At 43.1% G+C, this 22,598-nt stretch overlaps 1 protein-coding gene across 3 annotated transcripts in view; it reads right to left on the bottom strand.

The window, feature by feature from the left end:
• Positions 1-1,056: 1,056 nt before the first annotated feature.
• The window catches only part of st3gal5 (ST3 beta-galactoside alpha-2,3-sialyltransferase 5), a 136,924-nt gene continuing 115,382 nt past the window's right edge, over positions 1,057-22,598 (bottom strand). For all 3 annotated transcript variants that reach the window (XM_070552841.1, XM_070552843.1, XM_070552844.1), the window contains 4 exons: positions 19,152-19,288; positions 18,883-19,069; positions 18,440-18,598; positions 1,057-2,343 (listed from right to left, as the gene is read on the bottom strand). In XM_070552841.1, coding sequence (XP_070408942.1) covers positions 2,086-2,343; positions 18,440-18,598; positions 18,883-19,069; positions 19,152-19,288 — 741 coding nt within the window. In that variant the 3' untranslated portion in view covers positions 1,057-2,085. The remainder of the gene's footprint in view (positions 2,344-18,439; positions 18,599-18,882; positions 19,070-19,151; positions 19,289-22,598) is intronic.

Genomic DNA, 22,598 nt, shown 5'->3' with positions numbered 1-22,598 from the left:
GTGGAAACCCCCCAAAAATATGAACGTTTTATTCCCCTGGGACTGGAGGAGTGAAAAGATACGCAGCAAGCGTTTTATTCGTGGACAGGAAACGTGAGGTTAGAGGTGGCGAGCGCATGAGGAGGTGGAGGAGGATGAGGGACAAATTTGTCTGTGTTAAAAAGTCTTTGAAATACAAACAAACACAATAGTAAATGCACCATCTTGGACTGGATACATAACAGGATAGCACAACAGCACTACGCCCTCTGTTGTCCTGGCGAGAAATTGCTTTGCAACACTCCCCAGCAGACGTGGCTGAAGGCAAAACGTCTCCGTCCGTGCGTCTGTCCCTCATGGAGCTGATGGAGACGTATAGTCTCTCTAGTGTGTCCTGGGTCTTCCTTTAGGTCTCCTCCCAGTTGGACGTGCCTGGAAAACCTCACCGGGGAGGCTTCCAGGAGGCATCCTAACTAGATGCCCGAGCCACCTCAACTGGCTCCTCTCAATGTGGAGGAGCAGCGGGTCTACTCCGAGCCCCTCCCGGATGACGGAGCTTCTCACCCTGTCTCTAAGGAAGAGCCCAGACACCCTATGGAAATAACTCATTCCAGCCGCTCGTATCCGTGATCTCATTCTTTCGGTCACTACTCAAAGCTCGTGGCCATAGGTGAGGGTAGGAACGTAGATCGACCGGTAAATCCAGAGCTTTGCCTTCTGACTCAGCTCTCTCTTCACCCTGACAGACCGGTACAACGCCCGCATCACTGCGGACGCAGCACCGCCAATCGATCTCCCCTGGTTAAGTGTTACGGGGTAGCAGTGAGCGTGGGTGGGGGCGGGCGAGGAGTGGATTCCTGCAGCCAAACTGAACTTATGGAGCCACACGTCCGGTCGTTTAGTAGTTAGTAGTTTTTGTGGCGCTACTACGGCCGGTTTTATTAGCGTTGGTGTATTTGAGAAAAAAAAACCTTCAGGCAGCCTACCTTGGTACATTAGTGCAGGGAAAACTAACACCTTCTAATGCTTTGATGGAATGATGTCATTTCCTGTCATGTTTACAAATATTACTGCACATTATACAGATTTGTTTACTTTATTAATACTGAGAAACACAATTTCAAACAGTCACTGTTCATTTTGGTTTTTTCGATTAATTATTATTATTAAAACAATTATAAATATAGTTTAAATGATCCAGAATGTGAAATTTTCATGTTTCTTTACAGTTTCAAGTAGGTGTCGTTAACACTTCCTTTACAGACTTTAACATGATTGCTTCAGAATACGTATACATCTGTTTTACTCACCAAAATAAGACTAAAGCTAAAACTAACTGGACAGCTAAATGGTGACTAAAATGAAAACTAAAACTAAATAAAAACATGTTATCAAAATTAATACTGACAGATGCAGAACTTCTTACATGCATTAGTAAGCAGCTGAAGACCTTAAAAAACACAAGACAGCAGATAAATATCACAGAACTGGTGAGAATAAAGTTAAAATACAACTATATGCTTCAGATAAGACCATGATGCATCGCTACCAATAATACACTGTTTTAGCAGCGTCATATTTGACATTATCGTGCACTGTAACAGTTTTGTTGCAGTGTTGAGAACATGTTAGCAGAGATGATCTCATACTAATTCTGCTGGTTCAGATCACAGTGATGTCATCAGACACAGAGGAACTAGAAATGTCTCTAATACTTGTAGAAGTATTCTTTTCTAGTATTTTGTGTTTTACTGTTTTGAACGTGTTGATCTGCTTGTTAGAAGGTAGACGGTGTGTGTGCAGATCAAACATATGTCAAAGATTCCTCCTGAGCCTGGACATGTGTGGACAAACAGAACACTCAGGCAGAAGAAACAAACCAGCATAGGCTTCAGGGGTCACTCCTAACATTAACAGAAGTCTGACCTGTCTGATGGACAGCCTGTTGGACGTTGGTCTTGTATTTTGTGTCACGTGTCCTTGATAAGTAAAAAGTTCCTTAAGTCTTCTTTGATCTTGCCGTTGCACAACTCAGTTTCTTCTTGATCTTTGGAAGGAGAGGAAGGCTTTTGCCGGGAACTACCCAGGGTTGGAGATGGTTGGGGGTCAGGTGGTGCAGAAGGAGCAGTGGATCCCTCCCGTCAGGTCTGTGATGACTCCTTCTCTCACAAGCTTTTGAAGCATCTGAGTCTCTCTGTCTACATTGTGCATCTTCTGCTGCTCCATGAAGCTCATGGGCAGGTGGTCGTAGTAGTGCAGCGGCATTCCCTGTTGGGAGACGTTATAGCCGAAGCCCGCCAGGCTGACCTCATCACACAGCAGGCTGGCTAGGTTCAGGGCAGTCATTCCCAGGGTTGGCACATTCTGCAGGACAGAGACAGCAGAGTCATCCAATAGTTATTTTAAAAGAGATGAGCCACTTTTATATAAAATGAGCACAAGTCTGGCTGCAGCAAGGGAAACATAAAGCCCATCTTTTAGTTCCAGGGCTTGAGTCCAGATATCAGGAGGACTATATCGTGCAGCGGAGAATCTGCAGCTGTGTACTATTGTGGAATTCACAAGGAAGGAGGCGGGTTTCATCAAATCTAAGCTTCTTATTTCAGTGTGCTTGTAATGGCTCACGAAAAAAAAAATGTAAATACATATTTCTTTCAAAGATACACATGAAAAGTGGCACTGGTAATATCTCATCGTTTATTGTGCCTGCTGTTCTAGAAGCTGTAATGTAGCACGGTCCTTTAAACTGACCTAGACCCCATTTATAAAGCTGCAAATGCACAAATCAGGGTCTGTATAAGAGGCCAAGCAGAGCATTTTTCTGCACCAGTAGCCATTAGGACGTCATTGTAGACCTAACCCTAACCCTACCTGAGCTTCAGCAGGCCCGGCAGGAAGGGTTTAGAGGTCTTACACCTACAAAACCACCGTATCCACTGAGTTTCAATGACCTTCTCATTTCATTTATTTGACCCATTCAATATCAACACTTTTCAATCAAACAGTTCATTAATGTTTCACCAGCCACACCGGGGCTCACACACCTTCAGCTAAATGCTATTATGAGCAATTACAGACATTACTTAAGTACCACACTGTAAATATTAGGGGTGGGTGCCATTAATCGATGTGGCGATGCATCTAAAAGCTTAACATGTTGTTTCGGCATCGATTATTGAACGTTGATGCTTAAAAAAACATAACATCAAAGTTTTGTTGCGAAGCCCGTACTAAAAAAATAAAAACATGTAACCGGAGCCTTAACGAGCGCGCCGCCCAGACTGTTTAGTGAGTGGCACTACCTCTTTGACCTCTTTCTCCATCCTGGAGACCGTCTCCCAACTACCGAAGAACTCAGAGAAGGCGAGGAGCATTACAAAAGCAATAGCTACTTTTATCGCGACGGATCTACGCCAGTATTCAGTAGTAAACAACAGGGGGTTTTGGTTAGTGGTGCGCACCATGGAGCCGCACTATAAACTTCCACACCAAAAGCCCTTTGCAGAAAAAGAAGTCCCCCACCTCTACGAGGAAACCAAAGCAAGCGTTCTGGAGTCCAGGAAGAAGGCAACCGGGATAGCGCTCACATGCGATGCATGGACATCGGTTGCCACCAAATCCTTCGTTACTGTAACGGCGCATTTTGTTCTTGCGTCGGACAAGAACGGGTGGAATTTGGTGAGTCACATTCTTCAAACTCGAGAGATGAGTGAGAGTCAAAGTAGCACCATGTTGGCTTTGCCCATCTCACACAACAGGAGGATGTAGGGGATCAAGAGGGAGGGGAGGGAGTGTGGAAGACAGTTAAGTTTAAGATGAGTATGAGTGTCACTCTGCTCTATTTTGTTGTGTTCACCTCACTGTACTGAAGCTCCAGGCTGAATATATGTTCAGTTGAATTATGCACTTTTATTCTGAAAATATGCAACATATTACCTTCAAATATAGCAGTTTTTTTCTGTTGCCTATGTTCCAGACTGAAAAAGCTGAATTATTTTATTTTGAGGAATGCACTTTTGATCTGTATGGCAGCTTTTTTGTAATGTTATCATATGGCAGACTCATTAAGTTTCCATTAAATAAATTTGATGGAAGTAAAAATCTTGTTTACTTGAATTAAACACCTCATTAAATCTGGGGCTTGCCTGTTTTCAGTGTTTCCCAACAATGGAGGGGGCACTAATGTAAGCAAAGCTTTCCCTGATCGAAGTTAAGTTAGTCAAAGTGCAAATATTTACACGTCATACAGTTATAAAATAAGACTTTGTCTTTGAAAAATAGTTAAATGTTAAAACAATTTATTTACTAATAGAGAGTAGTTTAAGAGCACATATGTCAGACTCAAGGCCCGCGGAGCATTTTTATGTGGCCCACGAGATAAATATCAAAAATATATTAAAACTGGCCTGCTGGCCGATTTTACCACAAATACTTCAACTCCCATGATGCTTTGCGGCGTCAGCGCGGAGCCGCCGCGCCCCCTCCTTTGTGTTTTTTCCAGCGCCTGCTGCCGCTGTCTCGGACAAACTAAACACTCCTCTCACTCAGCGCCGAGTTTACTCAGCTATTTGTCGACGTTGAAGCCCAGAAATGGAGATTTTAACCTCTCAGTAATGTGTTCACGACTGAAAGAGAAAGTTTTCCAACTAACGTCCAGACAGAGCCGATATAACTCCAGCGAACAGCACACGCTCAAACCAGCACGACTCTCTGGTTGCTGTCGTTGTGTTTCCTCCCCGACACACAACAACGTGGTCAAGCTGCTCAGACATGTTCATCAGCACAAACCTATGTGAGCACCTGTTGTCATCTAATGTTGTCATTATTATGATGAAGATGAACAAAACAACAGGAGTCTCCTCCTCAGCTCAGATCAACCCCATGATGCAGGTATCTGGCTGGAACAGGTGAGCATCACAGTAAACCAGTGGAACAAACTGAGCTTTAAATATGTTGGTTTTATGCTCTTTTTCTGCTCCAAAACATGAACGTTAACAGGTGAGATATTGCATTTTCATTTAAGATAAAATGATATTTTTATTTTGTTGTTGGCCCGTGAGAAAAGATTTAACCTACAGTAAACAGGAAGTGGAAAGGCTGCAGATAGATGAATAGAATAGAAAATCCCTTTATTGTTCCTCAGTGGGGAAAGCTAGACGTCACAGCAGCGATGACACTTATTACAGGAGAAAAAAGGAATAATATATGCCTTTAAAATGTCAAAGGTAAAGAAGTTATTAATACATGATGCAAATGTTAGACCTGAAGCTAAGTTAGCTAATGTCAAAGTTTACTTCACCAATGTCGGTTAGCATCAACGTCTTAAGTTAGGATGACCATATGTCCTCTTATGCCTGGACATGTCCTCGTTTTGGACATAAAATTAATTGGTAAAACATCAGGAAGTGTCTAGGTTAACCTCATATTGTTTCATTGACTGTCATGCAACATTTTAAATACAGCCACTGCCCTGTCTGGATGACGTGAAAGATCAGAAATAAAAGTTAAATAGAGAAACAAAGCAAACGAGGAGCTGCATGCATGTGTTGTAACTAAAATACTGAACCGTGAGTGTAGTTTCACAGATGGATTTCTGAAAAATATACCCAATGTTCAGTCGTGGCTGTTGGAAACTAAATCCTGCTTTATCTGAGAAGAAAGGTGAGCAGCACACCTTAGCTAACACGGTCAGAGCTGCTACAGCAGGTTATGAGTTCATTTCGGGACAACACAGAGTAATTATTATCCGAGGTTTATCAGTTATCACTGACAATCATTTAACTCCGAGACGTCGCCGTAAAAACAGTCCGACTTTGATGAATCAGGACATGTTTACAATCAGTGGATTGCTCGTAATCTCAGGATTATAATGATGCTACTGACATCACTCTATCTGAATAACGGGATGCAACAGAACTAAAATACTGCAGTCTGAACATCAAGTGATCTTGGATAACAATAGAAAGAGTGATGATTATTCTGATCTACTGTTGGTGTGGGTCAGGTTTTTAAAATAAACTATATTATCTTATTTTCTCTGTCAGGTAAAACACTAAACATGACTCAGAGATTCAGTGGAGAAAATATTCCTGTATCATTTTTAAAAACACATTTCCATCAATCATTAACAATATTTTTCCACAGATATGAATAAATATTTTTTAGTCTATTTGATTTATTATGCTGGTTTTTCAAAGCAAGCCTTCAAAGGTACGTGGGACAGATGAACATGACCTTCTCTGACTGTATTCACCTCAACAATCTGCTATTAGATTAAGTATGTCAGGGTATCTGCAGGTTTAAGGGAGCCAAATTTAAGACTTTTTAAGACCTTTTTTAAGACCACTTTGACCAAATTTAAGCTATTTTTTAAATTAAATTCAAGCTATAATTTCCAGCTATTGCCTGGAACCGGTGCTAACCACGTCGCAAACGTGGGATTAGCCATCCAGTTACCATTAATACTGCACTTCCCCATGGCGCAAGCTCCCACTAGCTTAACCAGCTAATGTGCACATCTAAAAATAGCCCCCTTTCACAACCAACTGAACGTGTACGGTTCCGCTTACACCAACATCATACACAAAAAATGCTGAACACAAACTAGAAATTCACGAAAATTTTATAGAAATAAAAGAATCTTGTTTATTGGGTCTTTGGTAATTTAAGACGTTTGGAAAATGGATTTAAGGATTATTTGTCATTTTTAAGGATTTTCAAGGCCTTAAATATGGAAAAGCAAATTTAAGACTTTTTAAGGACCCGCGGATACCCTGGTATGTTGTAATCTGAATCCATATTAATGTATATGTAACCCAGGTTATCTTCTAGAGTTATTGAGCCTAAATTCCTTTAAAAAATGCTCCATTGTTAGGCACCGTTTTTCGGTAGTATAAAAATTACGAGGGTTACTTGAACGCAGCATGCAGCCGAGCTGCGCAGCCCTCCCCACACCGGAGAATATTAAAACTTTTTTGTCCGTTAGGCTGCAGAGGTTCAGCTAACTGCCGTCAGCGAAGTAATAGATGACTGGAAACTTCTGGGAATGTAAGGTTCATCACTTGAGAAGGGTTTAAGATTATTTGTGAGGAGGTTTTATTGAAACAAAAATGTTTTATGATTATAGAGTGTGTTCGCTACTGACGGAGAAACCCTACTGTGAAGCCAGATTCGACACGTCTGATTTCTAGTCTTTTATTTACCGGTTTTTACAAGCTGATAAATGTCATCAAACACACCCAGAGCCCACAAACCAGACAAATACACTGTGGGCTGTTCTCCATCTAGCTCTGTCTGAAAGAGCCTACTTTACAGTGGTGTTCCTCAACACTGTGACTGGGATCTAAAATCCACATACTTGATTTACTAATCTATAACTTTCTATTGGAACAAAAACACACAAGTTTGGTTTTACATTTAAGAGCAGGAACTGGAGAGGAGCGGTGGTGTTTTTATGTTCACACTTTAGCTACAGTGACACCACAGTTCAGTAGGTACTAGGGCTGCACAATATATCGAAAACTTATCGTCATCGCGATAACAGGACGTGCGATAGGCCCATCGCAAAACACGGCAAAAACGGCGATAAATGTTTGGTTCAAACATTTCCATCCGTGTCATACATCAGCTTTTTGTAAACCAGCTCTATTTTTTACGCGGAAGTATTATTTGACCAATCAAATGTTGTTCTTTTGATATGCGGCCAATCAGATGGTTCCGTTCACGTAATACGCTTGCCCTCTACATAGACCCTTTTGGAAAGCATTACCCGAACTGGCTCAGAGCAACGAACGCACTTTGTGCTGATGTTTCTGGATTCAGTGCTGGTTTCAAACGTGAACGTGAGCCCGCTCGGTGCCGTTAATCATTTTTACTGGGCTGACTCCGACATGTGCCGGTGAACCAACCCACCTTCATGTCGCTAGTGTTAGCCTCAGGCTCCGGTTAGCTTCCAGCTAAAAGGCTACAGCACTCTCCTCCCAGTCCCACCCTGCTAAAGAGGGCCTGGAAAAGTTCCCCCACACATCAAAGTGATTTTTCATTTATGAGCTTTTATAACCTTATTAATCAGGATAGTTGATTTGCTGCTGCACATAAACTGTCAGTCAGAAGCTCTGCTAGCCGGTTATCTTAAGAGGAGCTAGTTCAACTTGTTAGCTTGTTATCAGAATCATAGTTGCAGTTTCATCATCTGAGCTGCTTTTTGAGATCTAGGTAAACTTGTTCAATTTGGGGTTAAAAACAAACGTTTTCACATATTTTTCATGTAGTTTTTTGCCAGTTCCTCTTCTGAAAGGTAGACAATTGTTTTTCTCTTTCCCTCAGAAAATCTTAATATTCTCCTAGTTTGGCCCAGCACAGTTCACTTCCCAGTTACAGCAACAGCCTTATATCATAACCACATAAGTGGAGAAACTGTTCAGTAGCAATGAGAGGATTTGCTGCTGCATTTAAGTGATGTTAACTATTATTTAACATTTAAACTTATTTTCTGATTTTTTTATTTATTTAAAAACCCTGGTAAGTAGGGATGTTTTTCTGTATTTGGAGCATCAGAAAAAGTTTTATGGTGGAGGTGATGTTTTAAAGTCACTGAGAAACTGCATGCATGCAGTTTGTTGTTTTGCTACTAATACAGTAGCAGGTGCAGCTGCATATTTTTCAATAAAAATGGTATGTTGTGATGGAATTCATGCATTAGTTTTTGTTTGCTTTGAACTGCATAAAACCAACATCGGATTGACAAAAACAGAGCAGTTCTTATATGTGAAGCCATATCTCTTAGTATTAATGTGGAGTTCGTCTGTATATTTCCTTAGTTGTTATCTAAATACATTCTTTGACTCAAAATATAACTTGGTGTCTTTCAATAAAGTTCTTATATTTTATTTTGCCCCATTTCATCAACATCAAGAGCTGTTGAGGGTCACCGTTTATCATTTGCTTATATTTTACATTTCCTTTAGAAATTCAAACGTATTCTCTCCAAAAAGTGTTTATTTTTCGACTACAGGACTACAACCGCTAAGACTACGACCGCAAATTTGTTCTGACCAATCAAAATCATAACGTGATAAGGTAACTTCAGTAAGCTTCATGTTCAGCCAATCAACTACTTTGACGTCATCGGCAGTCGAAGGACCCCGAGCCGATCCTGCACACGAGCAGATCCTGTACCGACAGCGACCGCTAGTAAAAAAAAAAAAAAAAAGGAAAGAAAAGGGTGGGGCTGAGAAGGCAAGAGAAAAAAAATTGTGGGCATTAGATGCTGAAGCCTCTAAATGTCACAAATTAACCGACATACGTAGCCGCACAGCCAGCAGCAGCAGCTCGCACCAGGCAGAAGTCAGGCAGATAGCTACACAGCAACATGGCAGCAGTAACGAGGGACAGAAAGATGCGCTGGTTCCACTGGCAGATCCAGGGGAAGTAAGTATGGAATGTAAGAGGAGAAACATTTGCAAGGATTGATGTTAGGAAGTCATGTTTAGGTTGCACTTTTATTTTATGATAACAGCTAAATTTCAACATTTTAGCTGTAAAAGGCCACATGCAGTGGGTAATAAGAAATATGTTGTGGTTTTACGTAAAAAGGTTGGTAGAAACTTTACAGTTAATGCTCACAAACTTTGAAAATCTTAAATACAGAAGTTACATTTGTATTGTTGCATTTTCTTTTAGATGTGGTATCATTTGTGCAGTAAGATTAATTACTGCATAGATTATGAAGCTTATCAGTAATACAGCTTTTAATACAACATATAGTCAACATTAGCGCTATTGCTATAATTTTGATGGTTTGACCACATATTTTTGCTGCCAAATATCCGTGCGCCGATTACTTTGGGCCGGGCCTAGTCAAAGTCCAGGGCTGTTTTTAGTCCCAGTCCATCCCTGCCTATATAACGATAAATTATCGATTTACTGCCCAGCCCTAGTCACATCTAATGCTTTTCCTCTCAGCCGTGGGCATTTCCCCCTTTTAGACATAAATTACAGCTAGGTTGCTCAAACAACGTCCGGCTCTGGACTCTGACTGGTTCTTTTCCCGTCTAGTCCTGCCTTTTCCAATTTCTTATTGGTTCTTTTTTCCATTTCCATTTTCTGATTGGATTTTTATTAATGTCAGTTTTTGTCATCGCCTTTTATTTATCAGCGGGAAAAAATCCACAAAATTGCAAAGCCGCAAAGGGTGAACCGTTTTATAGAGGGACTACTGTACACAGAGAGGAATATGGAACAGTCTGTGTCTGCAAGAAGATTTTGACTGCCATCTCTAGTTCATGGAAGAGAAGACCCTTGCTGCCACATCAAGCTGATCACAGAAACCCCTACGAGGTGGGGCTCTATGCAAGAAATGGTTGAAAGGGTGACCAAGCAGTAGAAAGGTCTTACAAGTCCTCCGTGCCGACAAGAAAACACATCACCTAGTTCCAACTTGGCAGGATACAGATGTTCTGAGGTCCATGGATAAGATGCCTTGTCTGGGAAGCTTCACCCAAGTGTTTCCCACTTGAAACCCATCCTCCATCTGTTCAACAACCAGATCTTCAAGCATCAGGATGGTGACGGTGAGCTCACCACGACTGTAAAAAAGGGCAGACTAACGTACTTGAATGAAAAGTATGCTGACCAGACAACCCAGGACTTGCTTGACATCACTTCTATTGTCAACTAGGGTTGTCATGGTAACCGGTATAGCGGTAAACCCCGGTAAAAAAGTTGACAATAAAAATAACCGTCCAGTTTTTAAAAAACTAAATTATCTCGGTGGGTTTACCGTGGCCGCGGTTTCGGCGCAGTGACCCTTACCAGCCACCGTCGCTTCAGCTGAAGTTCCCGCGGCGCGCACACGCACTTTTTAGTTTGCAACGGCACCAAAACTTTGAAGCTGAAATAATGGCCGAAGGAGGAGACGGCAGCGCCCAGGACATCCATCAGCCCTCAAAGAAGACTAAATCGGAAGTATGGGCATATTTTGGATTTCTGAAAAATGCTGAGGGACAGTTAATAGAAGACGGCTATCCCGTTTGCAGAACGTGCAGGAAACAAGTGTCTGCAAAAGGCAGCAACACTTCAAATCTAACGGCACATCTGAGTGACCATCACCCACGTCTCTACAGCCAGTGCAAGGTAAGTTAACATTAGCATTTTAGCTTAAATGCATGACGTGAGGACTTTTGGTTGAGGGAGAATGCAACGAGTCACTATAGACTGCAGCCGCAGCGTCCTCTGCCAGCATTTAAACCGTGTCACGGACACCCTGTTGCTGGAAGAAGCATCTTATTTGTTGATGATGATGAGAAATATACAGTTAGTTCCTTGTCATTGATTTGTTTACTTATTCAATGCCATTTATACTTGAACATTTGGATTTGATTACATAGTGTAGTAGTTATTTTAGTAATTTGTTTAAAGTTGCTATTTATTTTAAATACATATTTTTTTAAGGTTGACTTGTACAGTGCTCAAGTCAAGTGTGGACTGGAGTTTTAGATTTTCATTTTGATAATGAAGAAAACAAGTATATGAGAAAACAAGTGGTGTTTCTTTGATTTGTTTACATATTGTTTATGTTTTGAATGTTTGGATTTGTATAATTTAAACCTGCACAGACTACTGTAACATGTTCCAGAAAAATAAGCTATTTGTTCCTTTACTTGTGAAAAGTTGCACTTCTGCTAAGGCTTTGTGTTATTTTAGGTTTAATAAACACTGTTAAACATTTTCAGAACTATTTCAGTTTGTGTAGAACAGGACTATCAATGCTTTCTGAACACATGCAACACCGTCTAAAAAATACCGCGATAATACCGAAAACCGTGATAATTTTGGTCACAATAACCGTGAGGTTAAATTTTCATACCGTGACAACCCTATTGTCAACCCTTGCTTCAAAAGCACAAACATCACAAGAGCTGCTGCAGAGCCACAGAAGCTGGTGACCAAACAAACTGAGGCAGTCCCTCCACCAGCCACTTCCTTACATCAGTATGAGCCAGAGGAGCGTCCTGCTAAGAACAAATAGAAGACTTTGAGCATCTAATTTAAAATATCAACACACCCCCAAACAAGTGGACCAAACATTGGAGCAGTCCGTTGAAAGTGAGCTAAGCCTCTATCTTCTACGGGAAGCTGGCCCAGAGGCAGAACCACTGGAATGGTGGAAATATTTAAGAGTCTCTGTCGCAAGTTCTCCATCTGGGCAGGTTTTGGTGCTAGTGGGAACACTGGGTCATGCCAGACGTCAGCACGGAAACCAGCAAGAGCTGACCAGCTTGTATTCATTAAAAAGGCCCAGCAGAGGATGAACTTCCTGAGGCAGCTGAAGAAATTCAACCTGCCAGCACAGTCGATGAGGCGGTTCTACACCGCAGTCATCAGTCATCCTCACCTCCTCAATCACCGTGTGGTACGCTGGAGCTACCATCAGAGACAAGAAGAAGCTGCAGCCTGTTGTTCGCTCTGCTGAGAAGGTCATTGGCTGTAAACTCTCCTCCTGGACCTGTACACCTCCAGGTCACTGAGGCGTGCAGGTCTGACCACAGCTGACCCGTGTCACCCTGGACAGTCTCTGTGACTCGCTCCCATCTGGGAGGAAACTCAGATCCATTTGGACCAGAACCTCTCACCACACAAACAGTCTCTTCCCCTCGGCCGTAAGAGTCATGGACGACAATCCTAGGGCTGCCCACTCCAGTCGCTTGGTTCCAGTCACATGACCCGGTGTTGTGTTTGTACCTGAACAGACCTGCTGTAATTAGTACCTCCACTGTATATTAATTATTTTATCTTGTTTATATTCTTACTTCCTGTTTGCTTATATCTTATTTTAAGTTCTTTTCTTTTATCGTGCACCAAGTGTTGCAGTAATTTCCTAATGTTGTGATTCTCGCACAAAAGGCACTAAAACCTTCTGATTCTGAATCGGAATGATCTCACAGGAAGCCAGTGGAGTGAGGCCAGGACGGTGGGAATGTTAACGAACTCCAGATAACAGGAAGTGTTTTTATTGCTTGAGTTTTAGACCAGCTAAAGGACTGTAGTAGCACAGCAGTCCAGGCACGATGAAACAAAAGCACGAATGACCATTTACAGGCTGTTCTTGGAAATGAAAGGTTTTAATTTTAAAATGAAATTCAAGCCTTTCAGATTTTCATTCCTAAAACTCAAACTGCTGAAGCCTTGGGTTTGGTAAATAACCTCCTTTTGTGTTCTCAAAGCCCATATGTGAAGTACTCTTGTTTACCTTTTATATTACTTACTTTAAACTTGAAAGGTGGCGAGCGCATGAAGAGGTGGAGGAGGATGAGGGACAAATTTGTCCGTGTTATAAAGTCTCAGAAATACAAAAGTCACAATGTAAACACAATAATAAATGCACTATCTTCGACTGGATATACACGCTACGCCCTCTGTTGTCCTGGTGGGGAATTGCTTTGCGACGCTTCCCCGGAGACGGAGAAGTCAGAGAGTAAAACGACTCAGTCCGTGTCTCTCCCTCGTGGGGCTGATGGAGAAGTATAAACTGGGCTTAACTTATTTGGACACCCTGTGTCGGGATAGATGGATCCCCTAGTGGTGTCTCCTTATCCTATCCGAGCTCAGCTGAGTGTTATGTTCTTAAGTGTGTGTGTGTGTTTGGGAGAGCGGATTTGTGAAAGGGGGTTGTAGTGACCTAATTGTATGTCACTCAGCTGGGTGGAGGCAGAGAGGTGTTTTTGATGCACTTTAAAAAGTAACTCCAAACATCATCTTGCTTTGATGATCTTGATTATTGTACTTGTGCTGCCTTTATATTACGGTGCTGTTGCTTCAGAAGTACGAACATGAATCATGGTGGGGCGAGTGTTAAAAACCGTGAGCTCGCCCCACCACGCATGTTTAATTAGACCCGAAAGCACCTGTCAATACATCTTTATCGCTTGTGTCATATGTGGCCTCACCCATGTAATTCTATCAGGTACTGCCGCCATCACCACAGGTGAAACAAGAAAGAAAGAAAGGGCTCCTACAGGGGTCCGTGAATGGTCTGTATTTGTATAGCGCCTTCTTAAGCCTGATTTATGCTTCTCCGTCTGCGTCAGTACGGAGACACGCAACGCCATTATCCGCCCTTGCGTAGGGCTCCGGCAGGCACGCAAGTACGTACGGAGTCGAGCCCACTTTTTTAAACATCCGTCGAACGAGACGGATTACGCAAGCTTGTGATTGGTCAGGACGCCGCTGTTTACAGCTCCGCCATTGCAAAGAGAGCCGAGGTTAACTAGCGGCAGACACGGAGAAGCTTGAAGAATACCTCGCGAAAAAACTCTAAAAATATGAACGTTTTATCCTCCCGTGACTGGAGGAGTGAAAAGATGCGCAGCAAGCGTTTTATTTGTGGACGGAAATGACAGGAAACGTGGGTTTAGAGGTGGCGAGCGCATGAAGCGGTGGGAGAGTGAGAGACAAATATGTACGTGTTAAAAGTCTCTTATATACACAAAAACACAATACAAACACACTATCTTGGACCGATACATGACAGGATACCACAGAACAGCGCTACGCCCTCTGTTGTCCTGCCGGGCAATTGCTTTGCAACACTCTCCAGGAGACGGAGAAGTATGAGAGCAAAACGCTTCCGTCAATCCGTGCGTGTCTGTCCCTTGCGGAGCTGACGGAGAAGCATAAACCAGACTTAAGGGTTCTACAACCCCCCAAGGCTCTTCACAATCACTCATTCACACACACATTCATATGCTGGCGGTGATGAGCTACGATGTAACCACAGCTGCCCTGGGGCGCTCTGACAGAGCCGAGGCCTGCCGAGCACAGGCGCAACCGGTCCCCCCGGCCACCTCCAGCAGCCAAGGCAGGTTTAGTGTCTTGCCCAAGGACACAACAGCAGAATTCTCTGGTGGATTGCACCTACAACCTTGTGATTACTGAGCAACCGGCTCTACCTCCTGAGCTACTGCTGTCCCTGTGTTAATTAGTTTCATTGCTTTTATTTTTGTGGGGAAATGATATAAATGTGGGGTCATCTTATTCTGTAAAGCACTTTTGAGTCACACTTTATGTATGAAAAGCGCTTTATTAATAAAGTTTTGATGGATTGATGATGATCATTCATGAGTGCTGCTGCTCTGATGGGATGGTTGTGTGATTAAAGCTGAAATGGCAAATTAGCTTAAAACATCTTTTCATGCCTCCTAACAACGTTCTAACATAGTTTAAAGAAGAGCAGTTCTCTCGCATTTGTCTAAAAACCTCCACCAATCACACGTTTCAGACTATGCCACGGTACCCGGTGTAGCGGTAAACCCCGGTAAAACGTAGACAATCATAACGTCTTGTTTTTTTAAATATAGGGTCACCGTGGCTGCACTGCAGGTGCGGTGACCCTCACCAGCCACCGTCTCATCTGCTGAAGTTGCTGCATGCACACTTTGTAGTTTACAACCCAAACTCTTAGAGGTGCTGAAAAAAATCTATTCAAGTCTGAATCGGGATTCTTATTTATAAAGATTCAGAATCGATTCACAAAGGTTCAGAATCGATTCTAAGAACTCAAATATTTGGCATGTTACGGGTTTGAGATGCACTTTTTTGATATTTGTTAGGAGAGTCAGTACTCCGTTTAGTTTTGTGGTCCCATAAATTGAGAAAATGTATGTTTGAGTCTGATGATAAGAGGGCACTAGAATGTAATTTTTTCCATACTCAGAAATTTGAGATATTCTCATATTTATTTTTCTAAGTTGATAAATGAGTACTCAGGATTACTCATGTAACTTGTTTCTACACATACTTGAAAAGTATTTGAGCGTATTACTTTCAAAGCTACTGTTAGGTAACAACAGATTTGTTATATTTTACAAGGTAAGCAAAAATAAATGTTGCATTTTGGTCAAAAGATTGCTTCTGTTTACAGTTTTAGAATCACTTTAGTTCACCTTGTAAATTTGCATTTTTTGAGCATGACCAGTTTAAAGTAAAATAAAAATGTCCCATAGCTTTAACTAACTTGTTCAACAAAGTAGTTCATCCTAGAACTGACACTCTTTGTTAATACTGATTGTGAATCGATTTAAATTGAGAATCGAGAATGGATTCTGAATCAAATCGGCACCCCAAGAATCGGAATCGAATCAAATGGTGACTTGCTCTAAGATTCACATCCCTACAATCTCTCCTGAAGCTGAAATAATGGCTGTAGGAGGAGATGACAGCGCTCAGGACATCCATCAGCCATCAAAGAAGATAAAGTCAGACATATGGGCATATTTAGGATATTTGAGGAAGCTGAGGGACAGTTGATGGAAGACGGCTTTCCTGCTTGCAGCACGTGCAGAAAAAGTGTCTGTGAAAGGCAGCAAGGCTTTGAATCTCATGACACATCTGCATGACCATCACCCACAACCCTACACTCAATGCAAGGCTAGTTAACGTTAGCGCTTCAGCTAAAATGCCAGATGTGAGGACTTGGGGTTGAGGGAGAATGTAGCTGCAGCGCCCACTGCCCACATATAAACTGTGTCGCCTACACCCCCATACTGAAATGATGCTATGCATTATGGGGCTCCCAGGGGCAAATAAGAGCTGGTCTCTCTCCGCATCATGAATTTAACAATGATTACTGCCTGATGACATTTTCCCACATCTGCAAAGCTCACTGGAAGGACACCTATCCTGATATAGAGGGTTTATTTTAGCCTGGCCAGCCAGACTCGTCCGCGGTTTAATTCTACACACCGAACGCGCCATAAGGGACGGGCTGGCCCGGCGAGGTTTATGTAGTTGTCTGAAGATAGAACACGTTTCTGGTGCTGTAATTAGTACATGTAGTACCCTAAAAACGACCAGCAACACATCGTTATCAGGAAATAATAAATAGGAGTGGGATGTCCCACTGAGGGAAACAGTTTAGGTGTCCCTGATCTATCAGTGGGGCTGCGTAGAGCAGCCGCCAACTGTACTCAAGTAACAGCAGCCCACTTAGTAAAAGTAGCTGTCCAAGAAATTACTCAAGTAAGGATAAAAAAAAGTATCTGATTAGAAGGCTACTTGAGTACTGAGGATCATCTGATCTCATATTTTTTAAATGATGACATCAAACAGCCAAAAAAAGAAGTTATGGAGAATTTAGGTATTTTAAAGACTAAAGGGAAAAATGTAAACAAATAAACAACATGGTTACAAAATAACTAATTTAGACAAACGGAGGACAACATTTTCTGATATAGAGGAAAACCATGGTGATTCTGGACACCGTGACAACTCTATTTCAGACCAAAACCAACTATTGGACCACCGGTTGTCGGTCTCACCGACCCACCGCCCCTCCCCGGGTCCTCCACTCATCACACACTCACGTGTTCAGCAGCAAAACACCACTGGTGTGAGAGCTTCTCCGCTCAGTCACATTGGAGAAGGAGAAGCTGATGATAAATGTGCCACACTTGTGTAGCACCTCTCTGAGTCAGAGGACTCCAAAGCGCTTTACACCACAGACGTGCACATCTGCGACAGAAGTCACGTGTCTGCAGCTTTCTGCGTAGTTCAGAGGGGGGAGTCGTACCAGCGTATTTAGATGCCAAATTCCATACTTGCTATGAAAAATGTGTACAGGTTGGCAGGTCTGCATGACCTACTGTATCAAAAGCCGCTTTTAAGTCCAGAAGAACTAAAACCACAGCGAGCCCTGAATCAGTGGCAAGAAGGACATCATTAAAAACTCAACAGAGCAGATTCAAAGTGGTGAAGGGGTTTAAAACCTGACTGAAAAAACTCCAGATCCTTGTTTTCATCCAGAAAGGATCTTAACTGGCCATAAACAGCTTTCTCCAAACCTTTTGATAAACAAGGAAGCTCGGAGGTAGATATACAATTGGATAGCAGTAGGGTACAAGCCAGACGGTACTACAGCATGTTTAAACGTGCTAGGAACCACACTCGACTCCAGGCTGCGGTTTACAACAGCTAGGACAGATGGGCACTTCTTTATGAAGCCGAGGTGGAACAACGGGGGAACCAGACGGTTTTAAATGATCAATAATCTCACCAAGAGAAGCTACAGTCACTGGAACTGATGAAAGATAGCCGACGAAGTAACCAGAATATCTCCAACTGATGGAGTGATCATCACCAACACCATCACTCTGAGGAGCATTCAACATGGCCTCCACAGAAGGAAATAAGACACGAGGCTTATTACAGTTTGATAAAAGTCATCTCGAGAAGAAAACCCTGCTTGCGTTTTTAGCCGTAGCCTGGTGGTGATCTTGGCATCCTTGGGAGCTGCTGCTTTATCCCAGCTGTTTTCTGGACTACTTTAATAAACCTCAGGGCAACATGTGGTTCTGTCACAGGAAAGATCACAATGTACTCTCCCTAGTGTGTGTGTGTGTGTGTGTGTGTGTGTGTGTGTGTGTGTGTGTGTGTGTGTGTGTGTGTGTGTGTGTGTGTGAGCTACCTGGTCCCAGCCCCACAGGTGTGGTCTGGGCTGAGAGAACCTCAGAAGATCTAAAGCTGTCTCTCTGATGACCTGAGGGTTCAGCAGTCTGAACCTTGAGGGCTCCAGAGGAACTTCATTTGGAACTTTCTGCCAGAAGAAGATCCAGTCCCACAAAGGCTGCAAAACAGACACACACACAAGCATGATGACCACAGAGAACACCCTTATGATAACATGCTGCTGGCATGTCACCAGATACCACTGTGGATCCCTCTGTAGGACGGCAGAAGCAGCAAACTGTTACAAACTCATCGTGCTTATCGTTTACCCAGAACCATCAAAATAAATTACACGTGTACGCTACTGGAGAACGTCAAACACAAGGGGCTGGTGCCAGGATCTCTGTAGACAGCAATAACAGCTGCATCCGTCCTCGGAGGAACCCAGACCTGATCACTCACCACAGGCAGCTTGTTGATCATTGCAGAGATCCAGCTGAGGTCCACTTCTTTATACGCCACAGCTACAAAAACCACACGTGGGTCCTTGTCAGCCCAGCGTAGTGGCGTGCCCTCTGGGTAGCTCATCCTGATGCTAGTTTGATTCCCAACATCAGCGCTGAAATCTCCTAGAGGGCCACTGTTTAACCTAACACACACACACACACACTTAGAGATAAAGTCTTTATTCCTCAGAGTCTTGTCTGTACTAATGCAAACACACCACTGACCGGATTATAGTATCGAAGCGATCAATCAGCGGCCCAAGCTCCAGGCCTTTGAGGATGCCCCCATTCCCTACGACCACACAGCGACGGCACTGATCCGATGACCTCTCCAACAGGGGCTCAGAGTCTGGAGCTGGCAGCTGGGAAGACAAAGACCAGATGCTGAGGAAACATGGTGTAGGACCCATGTGGTAGCCCGGTTACACGTGTGGGCTGGAACGTTACATCCCTTACTAGTCCCTACGGTAAAGTACAGGGAAGTCATTACACGTATAAGCAGCTGGAACCAGATGTAGCTTTTCAGCAGAAAACACACATATGTTCAGCAGATGAACCACACTAAGAAAAAATGGTCTGGTCAGGTATTTCACGAACCTCTTGGATCAAAATCAAGGGGGCTGCTACTATCATTGGTAATCATGTACACTTTAATGCTTCTCGTGTGGATAAAGACTACAGGGCGTTATGCAATTGTTGCTCACACTTCCGGCTGTCGTAATTTCGATGTATGCACCAAATTAGGATGATTTCACTTTCTTCGCTAGGTTGTTTACTCTGTGACCTGACCTTTCTGGACATTACCTCAGAATGGGTGGAAACACTAACTCTGTGCTCTCCTCATTGGACCCGAGTGTGACTGGACAACTGACTCAAGTCGACTCAAAAATTCTTGGACTCATATGGGGCGGTTGATGTGTGGCTTTTCCAGAAACCTACCTTTTGGGTGTACCCTTTACTGTTAAGACTTTTTCCAAAGTTTTTTTTGTTTTTTGCAGACGCTAGAAAATTAGAAACAAGAGAAAATGAGGAGCAGCCAAAAAGACGACCAGTCACTGCTTGACATGCATGATGAAATCTGGAGGAGAATGGGATCATGCAACAGCAGGCAGCCCTGACCAGCCACACGAGTGTACAGGTAGTATTGTTATTAACCCTGTCTCCATTGTGTAATGATTTTAAATGTTTCAACTTTTTATAATTGCATTCAATTACTAAAATATATTTATTTTAGATTACAAAGGAAAAAGCTGGATCTTAGAGTATATTTGTTTACATCTCGTACCTTTTTGTGGCCTTAAGCTTTGTCATCCGCTATAAGCAAAGTTCAGGAATGGATGATTGCTGGTAATTCTTTCACACATTCACACTGATGCAACTGTCTACTTTTCTGTAGGTGCATAGTTAACCTGAGTGTGACCCTCTTCCCAAGGAATGAAAGCCCTTTGCTGTACTGGAAAAGCTTTCAAGCCCTGGCCAAGGCAAGCTCCAAGTACAGTGAACGTCTCTTTTCTGCTGCATCACACATTGTGGATGAAGAGAGAAACAGGATTCAGTGTGAGAAAGCAGAGAAACTTCTCTTTGTCAAAAAAATCTGCCTTTGTCAATGGAGGAAGCCTAGACCACAACCTGCGTTGTCAGGAGGAAACACTTTCCATGTTTGATACTTTTATTTTACACTTTACACTTACAAGTTGGCATTGTCCTTGTGTCCCAGGTCTTATATTTTGGTTAACAATGTTATAGCAGGGACTGATTTTCTGTCGTTATGTCTGCCTGTGGAAACACTTTTCCAGTGTTGGGATATTTTCTGTCCTGAATATTTGTTACTTCCCATGGGCTCACCACTTGTGGGAGGGGCCCAAGGGGTTGGGTGCAATGCGAGATGGGTGGCGGCCGAAGGCAGGGACCGTGGCGGTCTGATCCTCGGCTACAAAAGCTGACTCTTGGTATGCGAAATGTCATCTCTCTGGTGGGAGAGGAGCCCGAGTTGGTGTGCAAGGTTGAGAGGTTCCGACTACAGTCATGGCCAAAAGTTTTGAGAATGACACAAATATTAGTTTTCACAAAGTTTGTTGCTGAACTGCTTTTAGATCTTTGTTTCAGGTGTTTCTGTGATGTACTGAAATATGATTACAAGCACTTCATATGTTTCAAAGGCTTTTATCAACAATTACATGACATTTATGCAAAGAGTCAGTCTTTGCAGTGTTGGCCCTTCTTTTTCAGGACCTCTGCAATTCCACTGGGCATGCTCTCAATCAGCTTCTGGGCCAAATCCTGACTGATAGCAATCTCATTCTTTCATTATCACTCCTTAGAGTTTGTCAGAATTAGTGGGTTTTTGTTGGTCCTCCCACCTCTTGAGGATTTACCACAAGTTCTCAATGGGATTAAGATCTAGGGAGTTTCCAGGCCATGGACCCAAACTTTCAACATTTTGGTCCCCACGCCAAGCCTTTGAACTTCCGCTTCCGGTCGGCAACAAGATGGCGCCTGTGCTTGGCTTAGCCGTAGTCTCCGGCCACATTTTCAAACTTTTCTCCACTAACCTCCTCTTTTCCACCTTGCTCCTGTCTGCGATCCTCTTCAGTAGTGTCTCTGCTACCATCTCCTATGATCGCCAGACTCTTTTGTCCTTCCGTTCGTTTATGATCGCCCAAGACGCACCAAGGACGTACCATCCTGTTTGTTTACCTGAGTGGCGCACTGGCCCAGAGCCAAACGACGGTCCCGAGCTGCACACCTCCAGCGATGTTTATCTAGTCCCGGAAAAAACATCGGAGGAAAAGAGGTAAACGAGCAGGAATCCAGGTGAGAATAAGACTGCTCTTAAAGCGTGGTTTATCTAGTAAACATTGGCATGATCTTCTAGCGTCTCTTCCTTTGTTTGGTGACCTGAGCACCACTTCCGCATTCCCGCCAGGCCGCGTTGAGGCGCGTTCATCCGTCCAAGTTTTTTAAGGTCGGTTTATCCTCATTCCTCAGTGGTTTGTCCTCCTGTTCCCTCCATAAGTGGTTTTTATAAACACCGTGAATCTAACCCTGCTAATTTACGTCCACTAACTCCAGCTGTTTCTGTAGTTTCTGATTCCTCCACCTCACTCAGCATGGCTCTATTAAAGTCCCGCTCTGTTAACAATAAGTCCTTCCTGCTCAATGATCTAATTCTCTCTAAAAACCTGGATTTTCTGTTTCTGACTGAAGTTTGGCAGCAAACATCTGATTATTCTGGTCTGATTGAACTCTGCCTGAGTGGTTATTCTTTTCTTAGCCAACCCCGGGGTTCTGGTTATGGTGGAGGCCTAGCTGTTGTTTTCAGAGACCATCTTTCATGTAGCTCTACAACCTCTGGTCGCTTTGCTTCCTTTGAACTGCAGCTGATTAAAGTCGGGCGTAAGGACCCGTTCTACTGTGCTGTGGTCTATCGTCCACCTGGTCCAAACAGTTCTTTCCTTCAGGAGTTTAGTGACTTTCTGTCCTCCACTCTGAAGCTGTCCAGACTGGTGATTGTTGGTGACTTTAACATCCACGTTGATGATCCCTCTGATCTCTTTGCCATGAATTTCTCCAGGCTTATGGACTCCTTCGGCTTTACCCAGCATGTTTCTGGCCCCACACACACCAGGGGGCACACTCTAGACCTTGTTTTTACCCTGAGTCTAAATGCTG

Source organism: Nothobranchius furzeri, chromosome 1, assembly GCF_043380555.1.
Source record: "Nothobranchius furzeri strain GRZ-AD chromosome 1, NfurGRZ-RIMD1, whole genome shotgun sequence".
In the NCBI taxonomy this organism is placed as follows: domain Eukaryota; kingdom Metazoa; phylum Chordata; class Actinopteri; order Cyprinodontiformes; family Nothobranchiidae; genus Nothobranchius; species Nothobranchius furzeri.
The sequence above is the reverse complement of the archived record's forward strand: the minus strand, read 5'-3'. Positions and strand labels throughout refer to the sequence as shown.